This window comes from Cryptomeria japonica, chromosome 5 (assembly GCF_030272615.1).
Source record: "Cryptomeria japonica chromosome 5, Sugi_1.0, whole genome shotgun sequence".
Taxonomy (NCBI): domain Eukaryota; kingdom Viridiplantae; phylum Streptophyta; class Pinopsida; order Cupressales; family Cupressaceae; genus Cryptomeria; species Cryptomeria japonica.
In genome coordinates this window covers 425,548,317-425,572,764 of record NC_081409.1, presented here as the reverse complement: position 1 = coordinate 425,572,764, position 24,448 = coordinate 425,548,317, and the positions used below count along the sequence as shown (strand labels likewise).

At 37.6% G+C, this 24,448-nt stretch overlaps 1 protein-coding gene across 1 annotated transcript in view; it reads right to left on the bottom strand.

Moving 5' to 3' along the window:
• Positions 1 to 15,383: 15,383 nt before the first annotated feature.
• Positions 15,384 to 24,448, bottom strand: part of LOC131060410 (sm-like protein LSM2) — a 31,092-nt gene continuing 22,027 nt past the window's right edge. The window contains exon 3 of the mRNA XM_057993646.2: positions 15,384 to 15,876. Within this exon, the coding sequence (XP_057849629.1) occupies positions 15,757 to 15,876 (120 nt within the window). The 3' untranslated portion in view covers positions 15,384 to 15,756. The remainder of the gene's footprint in view (positions 15,877 to 24,448) is intronic.

The following is a 24,448-nucleotide window of genomic DNA, read 5'->3' as shown; positions in this document are numbered from 1 at the left end:
TGGGTATTTACAGTACGGAGCTTTCTCCAACTTCAAATCCAATTCCAGAAGTGTCACCTTTGGGTTTTTGATTCTTCAATAAGGTACCAAGTTCTTCTGAGCTTTTTTTGAATTTTTCTTTGTGTTGATTTGCAGTTTCCAATTCCCTTTCCAAGATTTTTTTTGTCTCATTAGTTCATTTGAGTCATTCTGAGTATGCATCAGATCTGTCTTCAACATGTCATTTTCATAGCTAAGTCTTGTGTTCTCATTTGCTACATCACTTAGTCTTCTGGTCAATTCTTCTTCATTCTTCTTTCTGTCCTCAATCTCTTTGCAAAATCTCATAGTCATATCCTGCATTTCATTTTTTGTTGTCATGATCTCTTGTTTCAATTTGCTTATCATATCATTTAGTGATTCATTTTCATCATTCTCATTTTGCAATTTTTCACAAAGTTCTCTTCTCTTATTCCTTGTAACAGTAAGATTTTCTTGAAGTGCCTGAATAATGTCCTAAGCTGCTTTTGAATCATCTTCTAATTTGATATTTTTTAACTTCTCTGCATCATAGTCAATAAGAGCTCCTTCAAGTTGCTTCATCAGATTTTCCATCTTTACCGGTGTCAAGATCTTCCTCGAGTTGTTAGGCTTCTGAAAATAGAGGACCAGACTCTGATACCAATTGTTAGGGTTCCCAGAGATACTGAGAGAGGGGGGGTGAATCAGTATCTGACCAGTAATGTAATTTTCTTAAAACTGAATATGCAGAACATAAAGTAATAGTATACCGGTATGCAAGAATTAATGTAAATAACAGAATCAAAAACATCCACATGAAAAGAACACCATAACACAAGATGTTTAATGAGGAAACTCGGTGTGGGAAAAACCTCGGTGGGATTTGTGACCCACAATATTCACTTATTGGCCAATAAGAGAATATTACTTACAATAGGGGCCTGCACATGCAGGAAGGCCAACTGCCTAGAGCTCACTGCTCAATAAGAAGTCACACTGACTTACAATGAGGATTTACACAAATCCAATATTCTGTACTGCTTTACAATAGCATCTTCAATGCCAGATTCAGTACCGGTTCTTGCTCTGTTCTTTACATATACCCTTGATCTAAAATTTGCACATTAGAACTGCCTTATAATTTATTATGCTTCCTATCCATATGCTACAAATGCCTACAATGATCTCTTTTATACATGAGTCATTTTACAATTTTCCAAGTCGGCTTACAATAATAAACAAAATATTACATATCAAAAATCTTGTCGGCCTCTGTGCCGATATACATATTTCCTTCTGTGTCGGTGCCGGTGTAGATTGATCTTGCTGATGCCAGTGCACTGTCTTGTTTGAGTAATGCTTTGCCGGTATAATGTCTTGTCGGTGCCATAGGATTGCAAGGTTGCCTGAGTAATGCTTTGTCAGTATAATGTCTTGTCGGTGCCATAGGATTGCAAGGTTGCCATCAATGACAAAACCTTCAATCACACATAATGTCTCATTGGAGTGTCCATATGCCAACACAAACTCACTCCAACATGGATCAAAGGAGGCCTAATAGTGGAGGCAATAGAGAACCACATATGGTGCCTGAATCACCATCATCTTTGTTTCAAAAACCGGAGGTCCCATACACACATGGTCAAGCATATGATACTCACCTTCGTAGACCATTATGGAGGTCTTATGCAGAAAAATATGCTCAATCACATACCAATGCTAAGGACCAACCACCAAAGCAATTGGATATTCAAAGGCATGCTAAAAATTTGGACACAAGGAAACCCCGCGTCAAATTTGGGGGCAACACACTAGAACAAACTCATGACATTCCTATAGAGTATGGTATACATGGACAAAGTAGGTATTTTGTTCCTCAACATGACTCTATACCAAGTGGTCCATATATGCAGCATCATTATAGACCTCCTCCATATGAACATCTGTATAATCAATATCATCCATATATGCAACATGCGCCTCCCCCACTAGGTGCTTCAGGCATGGGGTATGGTCCAAGAAGTCGGTCTCCACCTAAGAACAATTTGGAACAACAAATCAAGGACTTGCAAAAGAAAATGGAGGACATAAATATACTGAAGCCAACTTACACAATGAGAGACATATGTCCCTATCCATTTGACAAAAGCATTCCAATGCCTCCATTTCCTACACACTTTGTGACACCTAAGTTTGATAAGTACAGAGGCAAAGGAGATCCTAAGGCACATATAAGACAGTTTTTCACAACTTGCATTGAAGTAGCAGCAGAAGAGACATATTTGATGAGATTATTCCCACAAAGCTTAGGTGATCAAGCTATGGAATGGTTCTCCCAACTTCCACCTGGAATTAAGTCTTGGGGTGACTTAGCAGAGGCATTTATCCAACATTTCTCATACAACATAGAGACAGACATATCAATCACTACTTTGTGCAACACCAAGCAAAAGGATGGAGAATCTTTTTCATCATTTTTACAAAGATGGAGGAATTTAGCTAGCAGATGTTCTTGTGAAATTCCACAAAAACAAATGGTAGAAATGTTCACTCAGAATGTTAACAAAGACATTGGTTATGACCTAAGAAAAGCTTGTTTGTCCACCTTCAAGGACGTCATTGAAAAAGGCTTAGCAATAGAGAAGGTCCTAATTGAACAAGGAGTCATTAAGATATTCAAGGAAAACAAAGATGACTTTAAAGGAAAAGATAAGCTAAGATTTTGGAATAAAAACAAGAACACAGTCAATGATGGTGTTGTGGATGCCAATACAGTGCGACCTAAAATCATTTTTTTCTGGATCAAGCTCTATAAATAATCAAGTGAATACTCAAACAACTTCAAAGTCACGAAGGAAGTACACTCCATTGGGAGAACCACTTGAGTCAGTTTTCAAGAAGCTAGTGGCAAACAAGGTAATCACAGTTCCAGATTTTCCTCCATATGAACCAAAGGTCAAACCAAATTGGTGGAATGATGATGAGTATTGCAAATTTCACAAGAACAAGGGTCATAAAATAGGAAATTGTCATCGACTGAAGAACATCATACAAGATCTCATTGATAGAGGTGACATTGAGATTGAAGGACACTCATCCAATCAAGAACATGAGATGTTTAAGGAACCATTCCCAAAACATGACAAGGGAAAAGCTAAAGCCATAGATGAGCAAACCAACTACACCAGAGCATCTTATAACTATGATTCAACTATCAATCACATCTCGATGGACAATTATGTCTCTACCATTATCATCAAGGACAAAACACCTGAGAATTCTACCCAAAGACCCAAGATTGTCATAAAAGGCATTGGACCTTCTTCCGAACCTACCTCTAAATGTAATGTCACAACTCGTTGAGGTAAATTCACTTTGCAAGGTGCTCCAGCTAAAAACACTGCTTCCTCATCAACCAAGCCTGAGTATGACCTTGTAGAACAATTGGGGAAGACACCCGTGCTTATCTCTATCCTTGAGCTCTTACGCATATCCCCCACACATAAAGCTATTCTAGAAAAAATATTGAGAGACGCTGTTGTCCCTACTAATCTGAACATGGACCAGTTTCAAGCCATGGTGGGATACCTTTCTGTTCCACACTCCCTTACATTTACAGAAGTTGATGACGCCTCCGTAAGTCATCCACATAATGCACCTTTACACATTGAAGCCTTCATACACAAACATTGAATAAAACGAGTCCTAATAGATGGAGCGGGTCTAAACATTTGTACATTGAGCACTATTAAACAATTGGGATATTCTGATAAAGCTATGAATTCTACAAAAAAAATTACCATCAAGGCATATGATGATGAAGAACGTTCATCCAAGGGCACAGTCACCTTACCTCTCAGAGTTGGGCCAGTTACGAAGGATGTGGTTTGTCAAGTCCTAGACCTAGATCTTAGATACAATATATTACTAGGATGTCCTTGGATTCATGAAATGAGGGCAGTCCCATCTACATATCACCAATGCATTAAGTTTCCTCACAATGGAGTTGAAATAACAGTTAATGGTGATCCTAATCCATTCATATACTGCAATAACTTGATACCAAAAACTAAGACGTTCATTCCCAGTAATCGCGAAGCTATTCCTTCTTCTGCATACATTGATCCTGAATCATTAAAACCTTCGACCTCAAAACAAGGTGAGCTTAAAGGGAAATTTCAGGACAAGGGCATGGGTGAATACACTTTGAATCAAACCATGTGCTTACAACAAGTTATGAGTTCACCAAAAGAATATGGAAGACCGCATCCTAATAAGTAGGTATCTATCATTATACTCAAATGGGACCCTACTATCTTTCAAAGATGGGGTGAATTGGAAGAAGAAGATTTATACAAAATGCTTTACAAAGACCCTGAAAATGATACACAAGATCACATCAGCCTACCATGTGAAAAGTATGGCAAAGGATTCAAGATCCTACAAAAATTTGGGTATGATGGCAAAAGTCCTCTTAGCTTAAGGAAGGAAGGCATCATTGAACCTTTACAACCTGAATTGACATTCAAAAAGGAACGCTCGAAGGGACTTGGTTTCATGACTTCTAAGGTAAACACTCAAAAGACAGAAGAAGCATTAAAAATCAAAGATGCCAAAATTCAACAAGAAAATCGCTATTCCACAGACTCCAATGAATGGGAATGGGGTTCAGACAAATCCTCCAGTGACTATGAGCTCACCGAGACATTCAAAGAACCAAGTGAACCCACAAAAGAAGAGGAATTTTATAGAAAATTCAAAGTTGGTCAAGAAACAATCTCAGAGGATCCCACACAGTCCTTGCCTCTAGGCTCCAGGTCGAAATCACATAGAATGAGAACACCTATCCCAGAATGCGCTACTAGTGATGACAATTTGGATTCGTTCACGATCGAAACTGATGAGGAGAGTGCCAACGATGACCTTGATAACTACCTCGACATACCTGAATATAACTGCATCTTCACTCTTGGCCCCGCTAACTTCGAAGACATCAAAGGTCTTCCCCTTGTTCACCACCAACTTATTGACTGGGACCATGAAGGACTTGCACAGTTTGACACATTCCAAAATGATGAAGCTTTTATTGACTATCTTGGCGTACGAGATGATCTTCCCCCTAGGGACCATAAAGCGAGATACACTATAGAACTCAACAGCGTGTCATATTTTGGTGAGGGTGTCAGGCCTTCCAGTCACAAAAATATAAAAATAAAAACAAATCAAGGGTCTTATGGCGAAAACCACATTGTGGCGCTATCTGACCCCAAAAAAGTAAAAAGAAATGACATATCTAAGGGCGAAAACCTCTCTGAGGCACCCGAAGATGGAAGGCTCGACATTCTCCCAACATCATATGAGGAAAGGTCATCCATGTTGGTAGAGGAGACCATCAAAACAAATATTGGTACAGAAGAAAGTCCACATAACATATTCCTAGCTCAATCTTTGACAGAGTCAGAAAGGTCAAAGTTCATAAGTTTCTTCACAGAATGACAAATCAACTTTGCATGGTCATATGTTGATATGCTTGGATTGGATCCGGATTTGGTAATGCATCATTTGACAGTTAAACCAGAGGCAAAACCAGTGAAACAAAAATTAAGAAAGATGCATCCACAAGTGGCATTATTAGTCAAGGTAGAGCTTGAAAAATTATTGGATGTCGGATTCATATGCCCAATTGATTATCCTGAATGGATCTCTAACTTAGTGCCTGTCAGTAAACCAGATCATAGCATCAGGATATGTACAGACTTCAGAGACATCAACAAAGCTTGTCCTAAGGATGATTTTCCATTACCAAATATTGACTTGATTGTCGATCTCACAGCAGGTCATGCGATGTTATCTTTGATGGATGGATTCTCCAATTACAATCAAATAAAAATTGCATCTAAGGATCAATACAAAACAGCATTTACTTGTCCTTGGGGAACCTTCTGCTGGAATGTCATACCCTTTGGGCTAAAAAATGCAAGCGCTACATATCAAAGAGCCATGACTACTATCTTTCATGATCTCATGCACGTTACTGTGGAAGATTATGTTGATGACCTCTTGGGAAAATCAGTAGACAAAGATACACATTTGGACATACTTTCAGTCGTCTTTGATCGGTTGGAAAAATACAAAGTAAGATTAAACCCTAAGAAATGTGTCTTTGAAGTAACCTCTGGGAAGCTCTTGGGATTCATTGTCTCAAAAAGAGGAATCAAAGTCGATCCAGCAAAAGTCAAGGCCATCCTAGAGATGCAACCACCACGAAACATCAGTCAACTTTGATCTTTGCAAGGGAGGCTCCAGTCCATACGAAGATTCATAGCACAACTTGCAGATAAGTGTAATCCTTTTCAGCACTTGCTACATAAAAACATCAAATTCAAATGAGATGATAACTATCAACAGGCTTTCCAGATACTCAAAGATTATCTTCTGAATCCACCAGTATTGATGCCACCAGTTCTAGATCAACCTCTATTACTATATATATCAACTACTCCAACAGCACTGGGGGCACTCTTAGCACAAGAAGTTGTTGAGGGCAAAGAAAAGGCAGTATACTATATCAGTCGCACATTGGTGGGATATGAGCTAAATTACACACCAATTGAGTGTGCATGTCTCACTGTAGTCGTTGCTTCGCAGAAATTACGACATTACATGCTAACTCATAAGACTAAGTTGGTTGCGAGGATCGATCCATTGAAATACCTTCTCAATAAAGCAACACTTACAAGGCGACTAGCCAAATGGGTAATGCTCCTGAGTGAATTCAACATCGAGTATGTGGACAGAAAAGCAACAAAAGGACAAGCTATCACAGATCAGTTAGCAGATGCTCCCATGTTGGATGATGTTCCTCTAAATTCAGAATTTCCAGATGAATCCATTTTAACAGTGTCACATGCAAAGCCTTGGCAACTATACTTTGACGGCTCATACACACAGCATGGGGCAAGAGCTGGAATCCTCTTCATAACTCCTCAAGGGGATTCTATACCAAAATCATATCGATTATCATTTCCCTACACTAATAACATAGTGGAATATGAGGCATTAACAACTGGATTACGGATTGCAGTTCAGTAGAAGATCCAAGAACTTCGTGTTGTTGGGGACTCTCAACTTGTAATTCGTCAAGAAACTAATGACTACCAAACAAAGGACGAGAAATTAATGCCCTATAAAAGAATGGTGGATGACTTGAAACAACATTTCACGAAGATAGACTTTGAGCAAATACCAAGAGAGCAAAATTGAGCCGCAGATGCCATGGCTACAATTGCTTCACTAATTGATCTACCACTGAATGAGACCCACTATGAGTTCTTAGTGGATAACCTTTTGGTTCCCTCATATGAAATCACTCCTACCGAGATGATATGTATTGTCGGTCTTGAATCCCAGTTATATGGTGCCATTTTCGCATACCTTCGTGATAATATCCTACCTCCTAACGTATCCAATAACCAACGTCGCACTTTCATTCGCCAATCTTCTCGATACGTCATTTTAGCTGATATCCTATACCATCGAGGTCTAGATGGCACTCTTCTTAGATGTTTAGAAAGCGACGAAGCTCAAATTGTGTTATGTGAAGTACACGAAGGGATATGTGGTCCACATTCTAGTGGTCCTACCTTAGCCAAGAAACTCATCAAGACTGGATATTACTGGCCCAATATGGAAAAAGACTCATATCAGTTTGTCAAGAAATGTAAGCAGTTTCAACTTCATGGAGACCTCATCCATGCGCCAGCGCAAGAACTTCAATCAATTGTGACTCCTTGGCCCTTTTGTCAGTGGGGACTCGATCTCATAGGCAAGATTCACCCTCCTTCCAACGGTCATAAATTCATCATCACTGCCACAAAGTATTTCACAAAATGGATCGAAGTTGTGCCTCTCACGCAAGTTACTGGAAAACAAATTGCTACATTCATTCTCAACTATATCATTTGTCGATACGGTATTCATGTTTCCATCATCACCGATAACGGGCATCCCCTAAAAAATCATGATGTTCGTAAACTCTGTGACCGCTTCCATATTACCCATCATTTTTCCACACCATATTACCCCCAAGGTAACGGTCAAGTTGAGGCATCTAATAAAACAATCCTTAAAATCTTGAAAAAGATAGTCGACGACGCTGGCCGTAATTGGCATATCCAACATAATCCTGCACTTTGGGTTTACCGCACAAGCGTTCGCACACCTACAGGAGCTACACCCTATTCACTTGTCTATGGCACTGAAGCCGTCTTACCTATTGAGGTCGAGTTACCCTCTTTACGAGTCTCTTTGCAAAACATTATCAGTGATGAAGACTACAGGGTCTCTCGCTTACAAGAACTTCAACTATTGGATGAACGAAGACAAACTGCTTTTAATCATCTCAAGGCTTATCAGCAACGAATGAATCGCAGCTACAATCATAAAGTCAAGCCTCGCACATTTGAGGTGGGTGATTTGGTTCTCAGAGAAAATCCTAAAAATCAGCAAGACAGAGAGAAGGGCAAGTTCGAACCGAACTGGCTTGGTCCTTACATCATCACAGCAGTATATGGATCTAGTGCATATCAGCTCTCAACTACAGAGGGTGAACCTTTGGAAGATCCTATTAACAGCATGCACCTTAGCGGGTTTTACACATAGCTCTTCAGAGTATCCCAATTCAAAAATACAAAAAAATTCAAAAATTTCAAAATAAAAAAAAAATCATAAAACATAAAAAATTGTTACTTGGTGAAAACCTGGCAAACGGGCGCCTTGTGACACACAAAAAAAAAAATCAAAAAAGTAAAGAAAAACATTTTCATCCAATGGGGAAAACCACTTCGGTGGCGCCCTGGGCAAGTACCATGGTGAAAACTGGGTCACCGGCGCCATGCGTAGAGACATTGCTCCTCCCTCCTTCAGGATTCCATCTCATCCTTTCACTTTGCACACACTCACGGCCTATTCATCCATAATAAACTTTACACATGCCCATCATGGCTTGTTATTGATCTACCCAAGATTGGTTCGCCATTCATAATAAACATTCCTTTTCACCCTTTCCATCCATAATAAATCAGCTCCTATCTGTGGCTAAGGCAAATCCTACGTCTAGTGATGGGTGTGGAACTAAGAGCATCACATGTTTTGAGGAGTACAGTTTCTTCTACTTTTCTTCAGTCTATCCACGCACAATCCGCAATAAAGCAGCATTTGCATCATAGATCCACAATAAAGTTTCGTCTCCTCCGCAATAAAGTATATGTTTCATGGATTCAATCAGTTTCAGATGAGACGCGGCAACAACAATGGGCTTCAACAAATCAAATTTTTCAACAGACTCAGACAACATATGGTTCAGTGCTATCTATCTTTTTTGTGAAAGTAAACATTGTGACCACAATCAAATAGACTTATACAAGTGACAAGAGACACTAAACTTGAGGACTACAGTAGATGTTGGTGTCGAGTCTTGGTTGTCTTTTGATATTTATCTTTTGGTGACATGTCTTTTAGCTTTTCTGAGATGTCTCTGACTAGAGATTCTATCTCCAGGATGTCTTTGACTAGAAAGGTGAGGATGGGGTATCGTCACCTATTTGTATTTGTTGTCTGTGGATTGTCTCTTAGTAATGCTTTGACTTGTCCAAGGATATAAGGACTCTGAGAGTCTAGTGTGAACTGGGGCATTCCTTGTTTGCGACTGTCTTATCTCCATGCAAACGGGTACAATGACTTTCTGGGTCGAACATATGCCTTGATTGTCATAACCTACTTGTCATAATAAAGCTCAATGATGATAACGCACAAGAAGCTCTTTCACTTTCATATCTTCTGTCTTTCATTTCCCCTTTCTTGATTGACTTCCATCGTCCTTCTTGAGTCCATGCAACCTGCTATCACATGACTGAGTATAATGACACGCCAAAAACATTTGCATTTCATGTATTTGCACCTGCATTACCACATATAAGCATTTCATACATACATATAGATATCACAATTGCATCACATCTTGCACAAAACACATGTTAGCTCATTTTATATTCTCATCATATAAATAATCATTTGCATTATCATACTCATCTACATTTCATACATTCACATTTGCATTGGCATAACATTTATAAAAACATAAAAGAACAAAAATATTGCATTTCATAATGTACATATTTGCATCCATAACATAAGCATCACATAGAAACATACATCATGAAGCATCTCATCACATAGATACACATGCATATAGTTGCCGCAAAAATGCATCTCATATATATATAATCATAAGTGTCATGATACACTGATGTCAAAATATATGGCTACAATCACCTGAAGGTGTCTACATCATCATACAAAATGGTACAAAACTGATACATAGGGAGCCCTCTATGGCTATGATGAACTCCCTCCCTCGGAGCCGCTGGCCTCAACGGAGTCTGAGCCCTAGGACCCTACACTACCTACCTTCTCATTATTTTCTTATTTTCTCTACCTAACCTCTAATCATAGCCGACCATTTATCTTTTACACCTCTCAATCTTATCCCTCCATTTCATACAGTGTCTTCTATATAAGGAGATGTTTCTTTCATTATCAACCCCCATGCACCCTAACTAACTCAATTACACACTCGACTACACTACGCCTTTTGCACTTTCATATGAGATCCTACTTGCAACCACATTTCCGTTATTTGTTGAGCTCTTGTGCACATAAAATCTGAGAGCAAATATATCAAGCAAGATAATGGAGATAGGAAGAATGGAGATTCAAACCCTATTGGACATGTGATGGTATAATCTTTATGATTTCATTTGATTTGCATTGTCTTAGGTCATCTTCATATGTTATGGTGGATCTTTGTTGTTGTTAGGCTAGAGTTTTGTGGTTGAATTCATTTAGTCTTTCAATATTGTTGTTTCCATTTTCACCGTACACATCAGCAAATTAGACTCGTCATCAAATTCGAATGTTTTTTCTTTCTAATTTGCAACAACTATCTCTCCCTTAACCACGGGAGATTTTGAATCCTCAATAACAACAATGTCTTTCTCCTCCTGATCCTTCTTTTGCTTCTTATATTTTGGGGCACTGGTAGGCACAGTTTCTTTCCTTTTCCTCTTTCTAAAGGAAGAACCTTCTCTAGTTGAACCGATAGCAGGGCATACTGGACCAACACTCCACATATCCAGGAATGATTTGAAATAAGCATTGCATGCATCCTCTCTCTTGTCCAATTCATTCAAATATTGAAAGATTTTCCTAGAAACCAGGACTCCAAATTTCCATATCACATTCTCCTTAGCCAAAAAAGATCCTATACAATACATAGCTAAACACACAAGCAATGATCCAAACCAGAAGGGGTAACCTTGTTGTTTTGGCATCTTGATGTTTTCTAGAAGGGATTTTTTAACAATTCACACAAATTGAATACTCTATCTTCCATAACAAACATATGTGTCATGTATACAGCAATAGCTAAAGTGGAACCTTCCCTATTTCTGAAATAAAATCTTGTAAGAAATGTCATATGTCACATACCTCACAATGGATTGATGATTTTGTCAATAATCAACGCTTTTTGATGGAGGAATTGATTGTGAACTCCCCACACTCCAAGATCACCTGCAAAACAAAAATAATCTTCCACAAGAGAGAAGGCAAAAATAGCTTGCTTGATTATGGATGCAGGATTGAATTTATTAAATATGAAATGTACATAAGATGTTTATAAAGACAAGGTTGAGTAATAGGATTAGATAGGATTATGATGTGTCTTAATCTTATACAATGAGACAACTAACTTGGCAGTTATTACTAGCACTCAAGAATTAAATGCCAAAAGATAGGATAAAATCTAGTTGACAACTAAGACCTTCTAGAAAGATTCTTAGGACCTAAGTAAACATGTGAATAGGACCTAGTAGTGAACTATTTAGGTAAAATACCATATTTGCACAAACAAGGGACCTTTTGATTGCCTCTTAAAGAGTGGGAGGATTCAATGCCTTGACCAATCCTTTTGTGCCTCTAGCAACCCTTCTACAAATAGAAACATTAACTTTTTTGTGAGTACATCAACAACTTTGACAACTGTTCTCCATAAGTCACATATGTAGTGTTTTAGTTATGCCAAATCTTGAAGTGAATTTCAAGATCAACTCTATCAAAATTTTCAATCTACATCCAATTGAACTCTTCAAAAGTAATGATGAAACTATCTCCTTGTGTCATTAAGCCATGGGAGCACCATTCATGAGCTACCCCTTCCAAATGTAGGGAGGCAAATTTGATGGCTTCTGCCTACATTAAATTTAGAGATAGGTAGGTGTTGTCTTTCTAAATCCCAGCATGGATTCAACCACGATTCAACACTTTTGTTTCAGATCAAACATACATACAAGAACCTTGCCCAAACATTGTTACAACTCCTTATTAGCTTGATTCTAGATTGAGTTCTCAATTTGAGGACCACATTAGAATTTGATGTTGCAAAATGTAGAAAATGGCATATCATCCCAAATCTCTTGCTCTAAGGCTTTCTATTTAGCATGTAGGGCTAAAAAGTCATTGATCAACACATATGCCTCTTCTTCTAGCTAATCTTCTTTTCTTCGCATGGATTTCAACTAGAATGGATTAGATGGAGAACCATCTAGTTTCCCCTAAATCACATCGACCCTTAATCCACATGCTAGCATGAACAAAGCGATGATACCACTATAACATCCTCAATTAGGGATGTTATATATTTCTATTGATTTGACTCCATTTAACACCAATTAGTCAATTTTTATTTAAATCAAAACTACTACAAGTAATATACTTAATGGGATACATAGAAATGAATTACAAATTCTTACAAAATGAACAATCAACACAACTTATAATCACTAATTACTCCTTATTACAACAAGGATTGTGAGGCAATAAGGAATCTTAATTAAGTCTCTTTTGTTGGTTCTTCCTTTGTGTTTTTTGTTGTTGGTTGGCTACCTTTTTACAATTGATAGCAGCATTTTGTAATTTGGGTTTCGGATTCCTTCAAAACCTATTTGATCCTTAATTGAAAACAAAAATTGTACTTACAATCAATTCAACTTACAAAAAAATAGAATAAACAAAAGCAATACTATTATAAAAATATATATGATGAATCTAAAACCAATGGTGCCACAAGATATCTTGAAATTACAAAAGCTAGCTTCTCAAAAAGCCACCTAAAACTAAGAGAAACAAGTGTTGTACGAATCGCTTGAATGGCAATTCAACGAAAATCAACTATAATCCTTGTGTGGAATTTATCGTGACTGGTTCATGGGTTTTCATTCACTAACCAGCAGTGGAAATCAAGGGGTTTCCATCCTCCAATCTCCAATAATAGATGAACAAAGTGCCCAATCTATTTGAGTCAAACTAATGAATAAACAAACATGCCTTGTATTGACTCCTATCTTGATTAGATATACAATTTTTAATCTTTTCTTTTCCCTCCAAAATACGCTTGCATAAAATCCTTGGCTAACACCATTATTTTGATATGATCAGCTTGTTACATAACACCCGCAACTACATAATCTGGGCACCCTATGTTACTTTCACTAAGCCCATGGGAAATGGAAAATAAGCCCATAGGTCTATTTGAAATCTTAGGGGAAGTGAAGACATGACAACTTCCTCTTTGGTTTGGATAACAATAATTTTTTTTGATAAATAGGAGGCATTTCCCACAATATGTCAAATTATGATAATATTTATATCACGATTCAACTACATAGTTTTTTTTGTCAAATTCATTTACCTATATGTGTTGCTTGTCTTGCCAATGCTTTGTTTTGGTTTTTTACTTTTTGTATCTAATCTCATCTTTTGCATAAATGCATGGTGACTCAATGTTATACACACCTCGAAAGGGTGAACCTTATTAAAGGGGTGATGTGCCAATATTAGTCCTTTGTTGGCCATGTCTATCTGCACAAGTCAGAACACAAAAACATGATCCACCTAGTCTTACCCCACGATAAATGAAAACCTAACTCCAATGTACATGGTGCAAATCAATGACTGACTCGGTAGAAGCCACTCGATGTCAATTAATATATCTACTACTAGCCTGCAATTTCTAATCCAAGAGCTAGCTTGGTAGAAGAGTCCAATAACATATGTGCCAATAAGCTAAAATTTCCAATATTAGGGTTATAATGACAAACTCAATGGGTTTCCCAACCACACTTCCACTACAAGTGGTTACGGAACATAATAATAATGTGACATATATTCAAATGATTTTGAGAGGTCCTAAATTAAATAAGGCGATACAAAAAAAACAATATCCCAAAGCTATGAATGTTTATCAAACATAAACCTCCTTACATGTATATACCAGCATGCCATCATATACTTGGCAGATTCTCATTCCTACTTGATTTTCCAATTTTTTGACATCTTGGTATGGATGGAATATTGATCAAATACGCACATTTCATATACAATGACTAAAGTCCAAATTCTCAGCGTTGCTGCACATCAGTTAACAAGAAATTGCATTTACTGCTGGGTTTCAAATTTTATCCGACTATAAAATAACTGCATTATATATTGCCTGCACGCATCTAAAAGCATCATTTGAAAATATTTAATTCTTCTAAGAATTTCTAACACAGTTTATGTACATTCTATTACACTGGCAGTGTCTAACAGAATACATGAATAAAATTTTCCTGTCATCATTATCACTATCGAGAAAAAAGTACATTTCTCATTAATGCTTGAGACAAAGAAGCATGAAATATGATACTCTCAAATCCAACCATATATTTTCTTTAAAAGACAAAGGGCATTTATCATTAATTATCACGACTCAGAGAGGAAAGATACTAAATACTCCCAAATCCAGCCATATTTATCATTTTTTGAGTATACAGAGATCAACATAGGTATAGTATAAACTTTCCAGCAACTCACATTACATGACCATATGATACCAATGCTTGTAAATAGGGTGTACTTTTCTAGTATAGCTCATACGACAGGTTTTGTGAGTCAATTAACTAGAGATAACAGAAGGTAAATCGAGAAGATATTTAGCTTACAAACTTTTATTGGATAAGAGTAACAGGGAAGATTGCCACACAAAGACCAGTTCCAGGAATGAACTAGCCCTAAGCTGGGATGTGATCTTTCAAATGCCTATCATGTTGTGGGTTGTTTTTTTGTAGTATGGGGATTTGAATTTGAATCACTATCTTTGCAAATAAATCACTTCACAATTACACCACAAGCCCTCAGACATAATTCGCTTACAATCATTCATACTTAGAATTTTGAATTATAATTCTAATGAGTTGTTGAAACTTAAATATTAAAAAACCAAGTGGTAACATAAGAGTCTGTTCCTTGAGATTCAATTAAGAGTAGCTCTGATAATAAATCATAATTGGTAATTAATGCATTAGCAACCCAAGGATTTCTACCACCTAGTGATTTGACGGTTTTCTTTGCTCCACCTAGAACCGTAGCAGAACAAATTATAAATAGCTGAAATATTTGCGAAAGAAAGTTTCAACCCTATACATCAAACATCATATAAGAAATTACAGGAAGACATCTTCAAAATCAAGCCTTCCTGCAAAGCATAAATCTTCTGTATTTCTAGTGAAGACCATATAGAAATCACATGAACAATTTGTAAACATGTGCTATCTTTAGTTTAAGTACCAAAATGGACTGGACTAAAGAAAAATGATGCAATCAACCTCCACGTGCTTCCCTCCTTGTTGCATCATGCAAAATGTCAACATCCACACCATCGGGTGGTAGTTGAACATATCGGACCACTGACCCTCTGATAAAACAGTTTCTCACCGAGAGCTGCAAAACCCAAAATGAAGATCAAATTCAGCTTATCCACACACTCATATAATTCAGCTCGAAGAGATTAAATCTATTAATTAACTGCCATAAATTTATCTAAAAAAGACATGAGATGACAAATTGTCATACCAACATCAACTGTTCAAAAGACCAAGTTGAAACAATAAAATTTCTAAAACAAAGGTGGTTAAAATTCCATAAAAAGTAATCCCTTAAGAAAAAATTTTGGAAATCAAAGATCTTTGATGCCAACTTGTACAAGACTAAATCTCACCAATCTAGAAAAAACACACAATATTGTTTGACCCTGGATATTTAATATAACAGTCAGGCAGGATGACAGACAAAAGGATTCTACTTGAGAAAAACCATGCTAGAAACATTCAAACTACAGCTACAATGTAATTAGATGTCTGATAAAATGTACATGATAGCCCAGATCGTGGGCCTGGATAAAATATCCATTGTAGTCATGTTCAGTAAAATAAGAGGACTACATAATGACCAGCATTCTAAATCCCTAACTACATGGTATTCTACAACCATTTGATTCATTGCAATATTGTTAACACATCATTTTTTATGGTTAAACTAAAAATAAATACAAACCTAACATTTTGATTTCGTTAAAATTAGTTTTACACTCATAAATGTATGCACCTACCACTGCACAAATTATTCACCAATTTCTCCCTCTTTTTCAAAGGCATTAACTGCAGCATAGTTTGAATACTCATGATAAGTAACAGAAACAAATGGCTTATAAACAGTCTACGGAGAAACCAGGTAAATTAAAAGCAGGAAAAGGTTACAGCAAGGATGGAACGGTTAAAGAGTGTTCATTGCAACAGTCATTCATGTTGTTGTAGCCTTTTTTGTTGTACAAGGTTTTGAAGCCCTTTCATAACCTTCTCCAGTTCATAGCTCTGGTCAAAAGTGTTTACCTTAATCAAAAACAGTCATTCAGAAACAGCGCTGATCAAAGCACATATGTTTTTCCAACACTTGACACTGCCTCTTCAAAATCAAGCTCAACCCACCTCCACAATTAAAGCTTCAATGATCAATCACATACAGAAGATATGAAAAGTGTTTTTAAGTCATTAAAGCCACATATCAACATTTCCCACAGATGTGAATGCTTGTGATCAAATTAAGATATTTGCTCAAGCGCAATTTTACATAGATCCAATGTTCATAGTCCCAATCAAAGTCCTACGTATAAGTCTTTGCCCATAAATGGAAAATATAAATTTCGTTGAGTGTAAATGTGTTGATAATCAAACTTACTATTAAAGACTTCAAAAATGAAAGAAGACTAATGCTCAGCCTCCTGCTAGCAGGACCATTAGATGCAAATTACCATCAAAATTGATGACAAGGAAATCACCATCCCTCAACAAGTATCGTGAAACATTATGAGACATGATAGTTCCGCATCCCATGTAATAAATAGAGAATGCCTCTGGTAACACACTGTGAAGTGTTTTTTGCATCAACATTTTGAATCACAGTTCCTCCTCCATCCTCAAGATAAGGAAAGAGAATGCTTCTAGTAAAAACACTGATTGTTTTTTGCAACCAAAATATTGATGCAAAAAACACTTAACATGTCTTTTTCCCGGAGGCATTCTCTATTTACTGCATGCAACATTGCAAATACCAGTAGTGGGACCAAGTCAGGTACAAACGCCATTTAATCCCTCTTCCCAGAATAATATGAATAGTATTTCAGGGATTTATCCAAGGGCCCAATTACTACCCTTTTCTCCCAAGGCTCATCAACATTCTTAGTCCATGGCTGAGTTTGAAAATTCTTAGTTCGAGGGTTATGAGGCCAAATCACTCTTCAAGAAATTGTTCCCTAATACCTCTATCCAACTTCTATCCCTCTAGCAGCACTTATTCCTCCCACATTGAGCTGGATAACATATCTGATATCTCCTGAATCAGCCACTGTTCAGTGTACTATATGCATCCACCAGCCTGAAAAAGTGGCATGTTCAAGTTCAACAAGTGTTGATACAAGCACCCGCCATAAGCTGGATCTGGCCTGAAGAGATACACTCTTCTCTTAAACTTCATCCAGGCAACAAATTGAAGTATTGAACATTTGAACCAGCAGATTGCAGCTGAGCATTCCAAATTTCTAATCCAATAGAGGAAAAGTATTTTCTTGAGGTCTTCAATTATCAGGAACAGCAAACATAATTGTCATTAAGAAGCTGCTACCAAAAGATGAGGCAAAGAAATGGGCAGTATAGCTAGTTCAGGAATGTGGTGCCCAGAACCCACACCAAACTACATATCCCCAATCATCAACCTTCAGCCACAGCAGAAGCCACCCCATAGAGGACTCCAGAGATAGTGAAGAAGATAACAACCCCACAAAGCATTTTGGGGATACTCTAGCACGATCTTGCTAATAGGTTTTTATCTTACAATAGATTTGTTGAGGGAGAAGAGCGAGTAACACAAGAAATGCAAACTGATTTTTTTGGCAGGCTGGGCAAAAACTATTTTATAATTTCATTAAACTTTCAGTATTTTCGTGCAAACTTATGTATATTTAACTCATGTTTAAAATTTGTAATGTTTTGAACTTTTTTGTAAATTATAAATGTCATTTTAAATGCATTATATATAAAACTATTATTTTAGAAGCAGTAATGTATTTTCACTGCTAAAATATTGAAATTTATCTGCTGATTGCAGTGATACTGACATTCTTAACAGCATAACCTGCTTTCTTGTAACTGATATCCTATGTTACCAGTTCATCAGCCTGGAGGCCCAGATCCAGGTCCAGGTCAAACCAAGTCCAGGTTCTGGGTCAGTTCGACTGTGGAGAAGCCCAGGGTCACGTCAAATGTGGCCAGAATCATGCCAGACAAACCTGGGCCAACCCTGACAGAACCAACAGCATTTTGAGGGGCTTGGGGTGCTTTCTTTAAATTTCCATATATTTTCATCAGAATCGTGGATTGGTGCAACTGATATGCAGTGATGGGGAAATTGGGAGATAGAAGCAGGAAAGAAAAAATGAAAAACTGTGCCCCTTTTAGGGCCATGGGCACCAATGCAGTTCAGCGCTCATCCCTACATCCATCCAAGAACAGAACAGTACCAGAAAATATACATCATAAAACATGCAATATCCCCAATAAGAAATTTCTACCCGATTCAATTCCAATCAACACAAATGTTTGGGTTTTTTACAAGATCGGATCTACTTCAGCAAATATTATTCTTAAAGAACATGCAGAAATGGATAAGAGTCCTCTTTGAAAGTGAACAGTTAACATGGAGCCACAGTAACATTAGCAACAATCATTATTATCAAAAAAACAAAACAGAAATGAGCACTAAAGGAGCCACCATAAACCTACAAACCCAAGGTACTAAGGAAGCCGCCTAACACCGAAGGTGTCTGGGAGGGACCTTGGGTGATCCCTGAAGGGAACCAACCCTGGACCCAGGTCTGAACCAAAGCCATACAGGTCTAGGGGGCATTCCAAAAGGACCTGGTAACATAGCATTCAAGAAATGGCCAGCTGACTGTCTGGCAAACTTTGCGGAGGCCATAGGCCTTAACAATGGAAATTCTCATGTAAAATGTGGTGTCGGGGTGAGCTGGAATGCAGAGACTGCTGCCAGGCAAAATCAACCACAAGGTCTCCCCTTTGCCAGAAAGAATTAGGATTAGGGATAAGGTTTCTTGTCCTAATGTCCCCTTTTGTTTTCAAATTCAAAATTTATGTCTTTGTATCAGCTGCCTCATCTTTTCATTATTATTTCATGTCATTATATTTCATGTAGAGACCTGTAATAATGACATGCTGTTAATAAACTCAACCTCTGTTGGCTATGCTCTCAAGGCAATCAATGCTCCTGTGATGTGCGCAAGAAACCAAGCTTAGAGCTTTGAAAAAAGGTTTAGACCCATCTCTAATCAATTGAAAGATCTTTGTCCAATGTGGTTGTGACTACCCAGATAGACATGTATGCAAAATACCAAAGTTTACATAAGACACACAGATTGTTTGATAAAGTGTCATTGTCAAGTCATTTCATGATTTGCAACCATTGCTGATTATTCACAAAATGGACTTGTTGATAGATACTTGCAGATTTTTAAGTAAATGCATTTAACAGAGTTGATGCCACTTTTGCACCTATTGGAACAGGGCCAATCTGATGTGAATTCAATGCCAAGAGAAAAATGAAGATGTTTCAAAAAATATGGACGTGCTCACCCTAACTTCACGCTTCTCAAAATCATGCGGACATTTCAAAAAAAATTCAATTTTACACAGCAGCTTACTTGTCAAGTCCCCTACTTAAAAACAAAATTTCAAGTCCATATGGTCACATATGATGCCACATCAGCATGCATTTTTGTGAAGGTGTCCAAGATGGTCCCAAATTGTCATAAGACCCATAGGTGTGCACTAAGTCATGTTTACTTGTGCGCTGATGTGGCATCACATCATTGGTTTGTTTTTGGATTTTAGAGGTATTTTTTTTGGGATAAGCATTGACATGACATTTTTAGGGCACCACTATTGGTCTAAAAGTGTCCATGTACTATAACGTGTATTGGTACCCCTATCACCTATTGGTCCCTCTCCCCTACCCAATGAGAAGAAAATTGGAGATCTTAGATCCGTTGTCTCATAGTGGGCAAGCAGCCAAAAATGGATGAGGCTGAATTGAAGCCAATTAAAAAATAAAAGAAAATTGCATGTCAGATGAAGAAAGTAAAGCCAAAGAAAACCAGTCATGTTCTCCAGATGCATTTGATACTTATGATCAGAACAACTAGCTCTTATAGAACTTAGCTGTTGGTTTTTTCATGTTAGGGCAATCTTAGACAGCTAATCAATGCATATATTAATTGAACTAGTTAATAACTCTTCGTTTGTTTTGTGCTCTACGAAAATGTTCTTTGGGAGGTGCATATTAAGGATTACCAACCAGTGTTACAAGACTCTGTGAGTCCAGAGGCGGGTTGCCCTTGCCGAGGCCCATGGCCTCTGGACTCGGACTCAATCGAGTCGGGCCGAGTTTTGGCAGACTTGCCGAGTCTGTCAAACTCGGAAGACTCGCGGAGTCCCATGGGTCAGACTCTACCACGCAGGCAGAAAATAATAAGTTAAAAAAAAATGACATTAGTGGTGATGGCAGAGGCAGTGGCAGTGGCAATGGCAGAGAAGGAGGCTAGAGCACGAGGAGACCCATTGGAGGACCTCGAGAATGATGTGGATGAGGATATGGATGTCACTGAGCGTGACCCTGAGCCTCAGACACAGACAGAGATCATGGCTACAGAACGTTCCAGGATCTATCTTAAGCGCACACGTAGGACAGTTGCGAGGTCGACTGGTATTGGCTCCTCTGAGCCTTAGATTTCTAGGCTCTAGCTTTTATGTTGAACTTGATATATGTTTTGAGCTTTTGATGACATGGATTTCATATTCCATGAATTTTGTAGACATTTGACACTATGTATATTTCTAATGTGTTATTTAGTTTATCTTATTTCCTTCAGCGCAAGCCTAAAATTTGCATTTATACTTATGTGATCAATGTAAACTTGTGTATGTGCTTCTATTTGATGAGATTATTGTGTCTTTAATGTTTATTTATTAAAAAAATGCATTAAAGAAGTTTAAAATCGTTAAAAATCTTTGAATTTCTTGGGTTTTTCAATTTGCCGAGTCTAGGCCAAGTTTGGGCACCGAGTCCGAGTCCAAGTCAAAAATCAGCTTGCCGAGTCCAAGGCGAGACCAAGGCTTGTAACTATGTTACCAACCTTAAATCAATGATTATACAATGGCCATGCAATTCTAGATGATCATCTACAGGGTATTCATATTTAGAAAAATCCTAGCAGACTTTTGAAGGAAAGGTAATTGGCAGGAGTAAAGCCAACTCTTGCTACATTTCTAGGCTACATTTCTAGGATCCTCCCAGATTTCCCTTATTGTGTTCTGAAATAAGAGCTTGGCAAGTAACCTTAATGTAACCGCCAATGAATGGCTGGGACCCCACTACCCATTTGTTTCCTGCTTTGTCACTATTCTCAGATTTTTTGTTCGTAACTGACATTTCTGGCAGTGCTATTTTGGGGAGTTCTTTTGCTGTCTCCCTAGTTAGGAACTTTTGGAGTTAGTGGTGTGTTAGAGGAGAGAGGACTGTGTTGCTGTCTTTGGGAGAAGACAACTTCATTTTATGACTGTAATTTTGGGTTTGGAATGAGGAATAAACAGGCTATTACTGGTGTCCTTTTTGTGTTGTTTTTCTGATTTCCTCAACTCTTGATTCTATAATCCTGGTTCTATAATGCTTGACCTATTTACTATCTTGAAATGCGTGATTTGCAGGAACAGGGTTCACTACAGCAGCTTGTTAACATGGGCTGAATAGCATTTGTGAGCCTTCATTGCAGTGAACAGAGGTTTATCTGCCTCAGTTTTGGTATCAGAGCAGTCAACAATGGACCAGAGGGGAGTCTGAGTGAACTGGGAAATACAGAACAAGAAGAATGCAGGTCCTCAAAGAAATGCTGGTGAAATGTTTAAGAGGTTAGAGGCTATTGAGGCTAGACTACAATCGGACAAATCTAAAAGGGAATAGGAGAATTTGGGAAACACTTCTAAAGTATTAGAGTCTTAGACCCTTCAGAGAGGCTTATTGAAGCCTTGACGAGCCAAAATACAAAGGTAAAGGTTATTATTTCCAATTTTAAGGGCATGCTCAACCCTAATGTATTTTTAGACTAGGTCTGGGAATTGAAGTACTTTAAGATGGAAGGCATTGACGAGGATGATCCAAAAAAAGTGAAAATTGCTGCATCCAAGTTGAAGTTGCATACAGCCGTATGGTGGGAGAAGGTGCAGAATTTAAGAAGACAAGGAAAAGAAAAAATTAAAGTTTGCCCTATGATGCTTAAACATCTAAGAGCTCAATTCCTGCCCTCTAATTGCTAGGAAAAATTGTTTAAAGAATTTCAAAATTTAAAACACGACTCATTTAGTGTAGGCTTACACTAACAATCTATGAGATTCCAAATTTAAATAGATATATAGGGGAGTGAAGGGAAAGTGGCAGCCTAGTATATGAAAGGACTAAATTTCAAAAAGATGAAATCGCATTGGTGAAAGTACCTACTGTTGATGAAGCTTATGAATATGCTTTAAGGGCAAAGGAGAAATGAAACTGAAAAAGCAAATTGGTAAAAGAGGTGATAACTACCAAAACAAAGGAAGAGGATACCAAAGAAGAAGAGCTTGAGGAGAATGTAAAGCCAAACTTCTGTTGAAAGGGAGGCTCCAGAGGTAGCGAATGAGGATGACCATCTTCCGAAGAGTGGAGGCCCTTGAAATGCTTTATTTGTAATGTAGATTGCCCTCAACACCCCAAAAGGATGATGGCAACCCAAGCAGAAGGAGAACCCTAGAAAACAGAAGTTAAAGTAGAGTCAAAGGAGAAGATGATGTTGAGAAGAACCTTAATATCTAAAGATAAATAAACCCCCAAAGCTAATTGGAAGAGAAAGAGTGTCTTCTGAATGAAATGCAAATAAAGAACAAAGTGTATGAGGTGATCATTGATAGTGGATCTATTGACAATCTGGCAAGTATTGAAATGGTTGACAAAATACAATTTGATTGCATTCCAAAATCTTATCCCTACAAGATTTCTTGGTTAAAGAAGGATCGCAATGTGCTTGTGGATAGATATTGTCTTGTCACACTCAAAATTGGTCCTTATGCAGGTGAAACACTCTATGATGTGGTGCCAATGGGTGCATGTCATTTCTTGTTATAGGACCTTGGTAGTATTACTAGAATACAATCCATCAGGGTAGAGAGAATACTTATGATGTATGTCCTCTCTTCAAAATTTAAACCTAGAGAAAACCCAACACCCATCATACATTTCTCGTATATTTTGGGAATTTTGCACTAAGTGAATGTGAGTATGAAAAACCATATTGTAGCCAATCCACACACAGCACAAGCAAGAAAATGTTAGTTGATGACAATATCAAAGAAAAGAAAACAGCATAACATTTCAATTATCATACAACCTTTGGACATTTTGTGAAATGGTTCAGGCCATATGAGTTGTCCAACATTAGCCATCCTTGATTAATGTGTCACAGTATCTAAATATTGCACAGCATTTGACGAGCAAGAGCATGGTGTATCCTCCTACAACTGCCAGCAAGGATTTAGCACAGGTATCTAAAAATTTGAACTGAACATATATGCATAGCATGCCACACATTTTAAGATCCTTTTAAAACATGCAAAAAATTCTAAAACATAGCATAACCATAACAAAAGATGGTGTAGCATAAAGAAAGGATAGCACAAGCTTTCAAAAGTTAGGCCATAATGATATGGCATAAGCAATAAGGGTAGTGAATGAAATATTAAATGATATTATAAGATGAAGTTATAATTAAAGTTTATTTTTAATAATATCAAAGAGATGCAATCCTTTGGAAGAAGCTGAATTTAAGAGAGGCCAAGCAAGGAGAAGAAGACATATTGAGGAG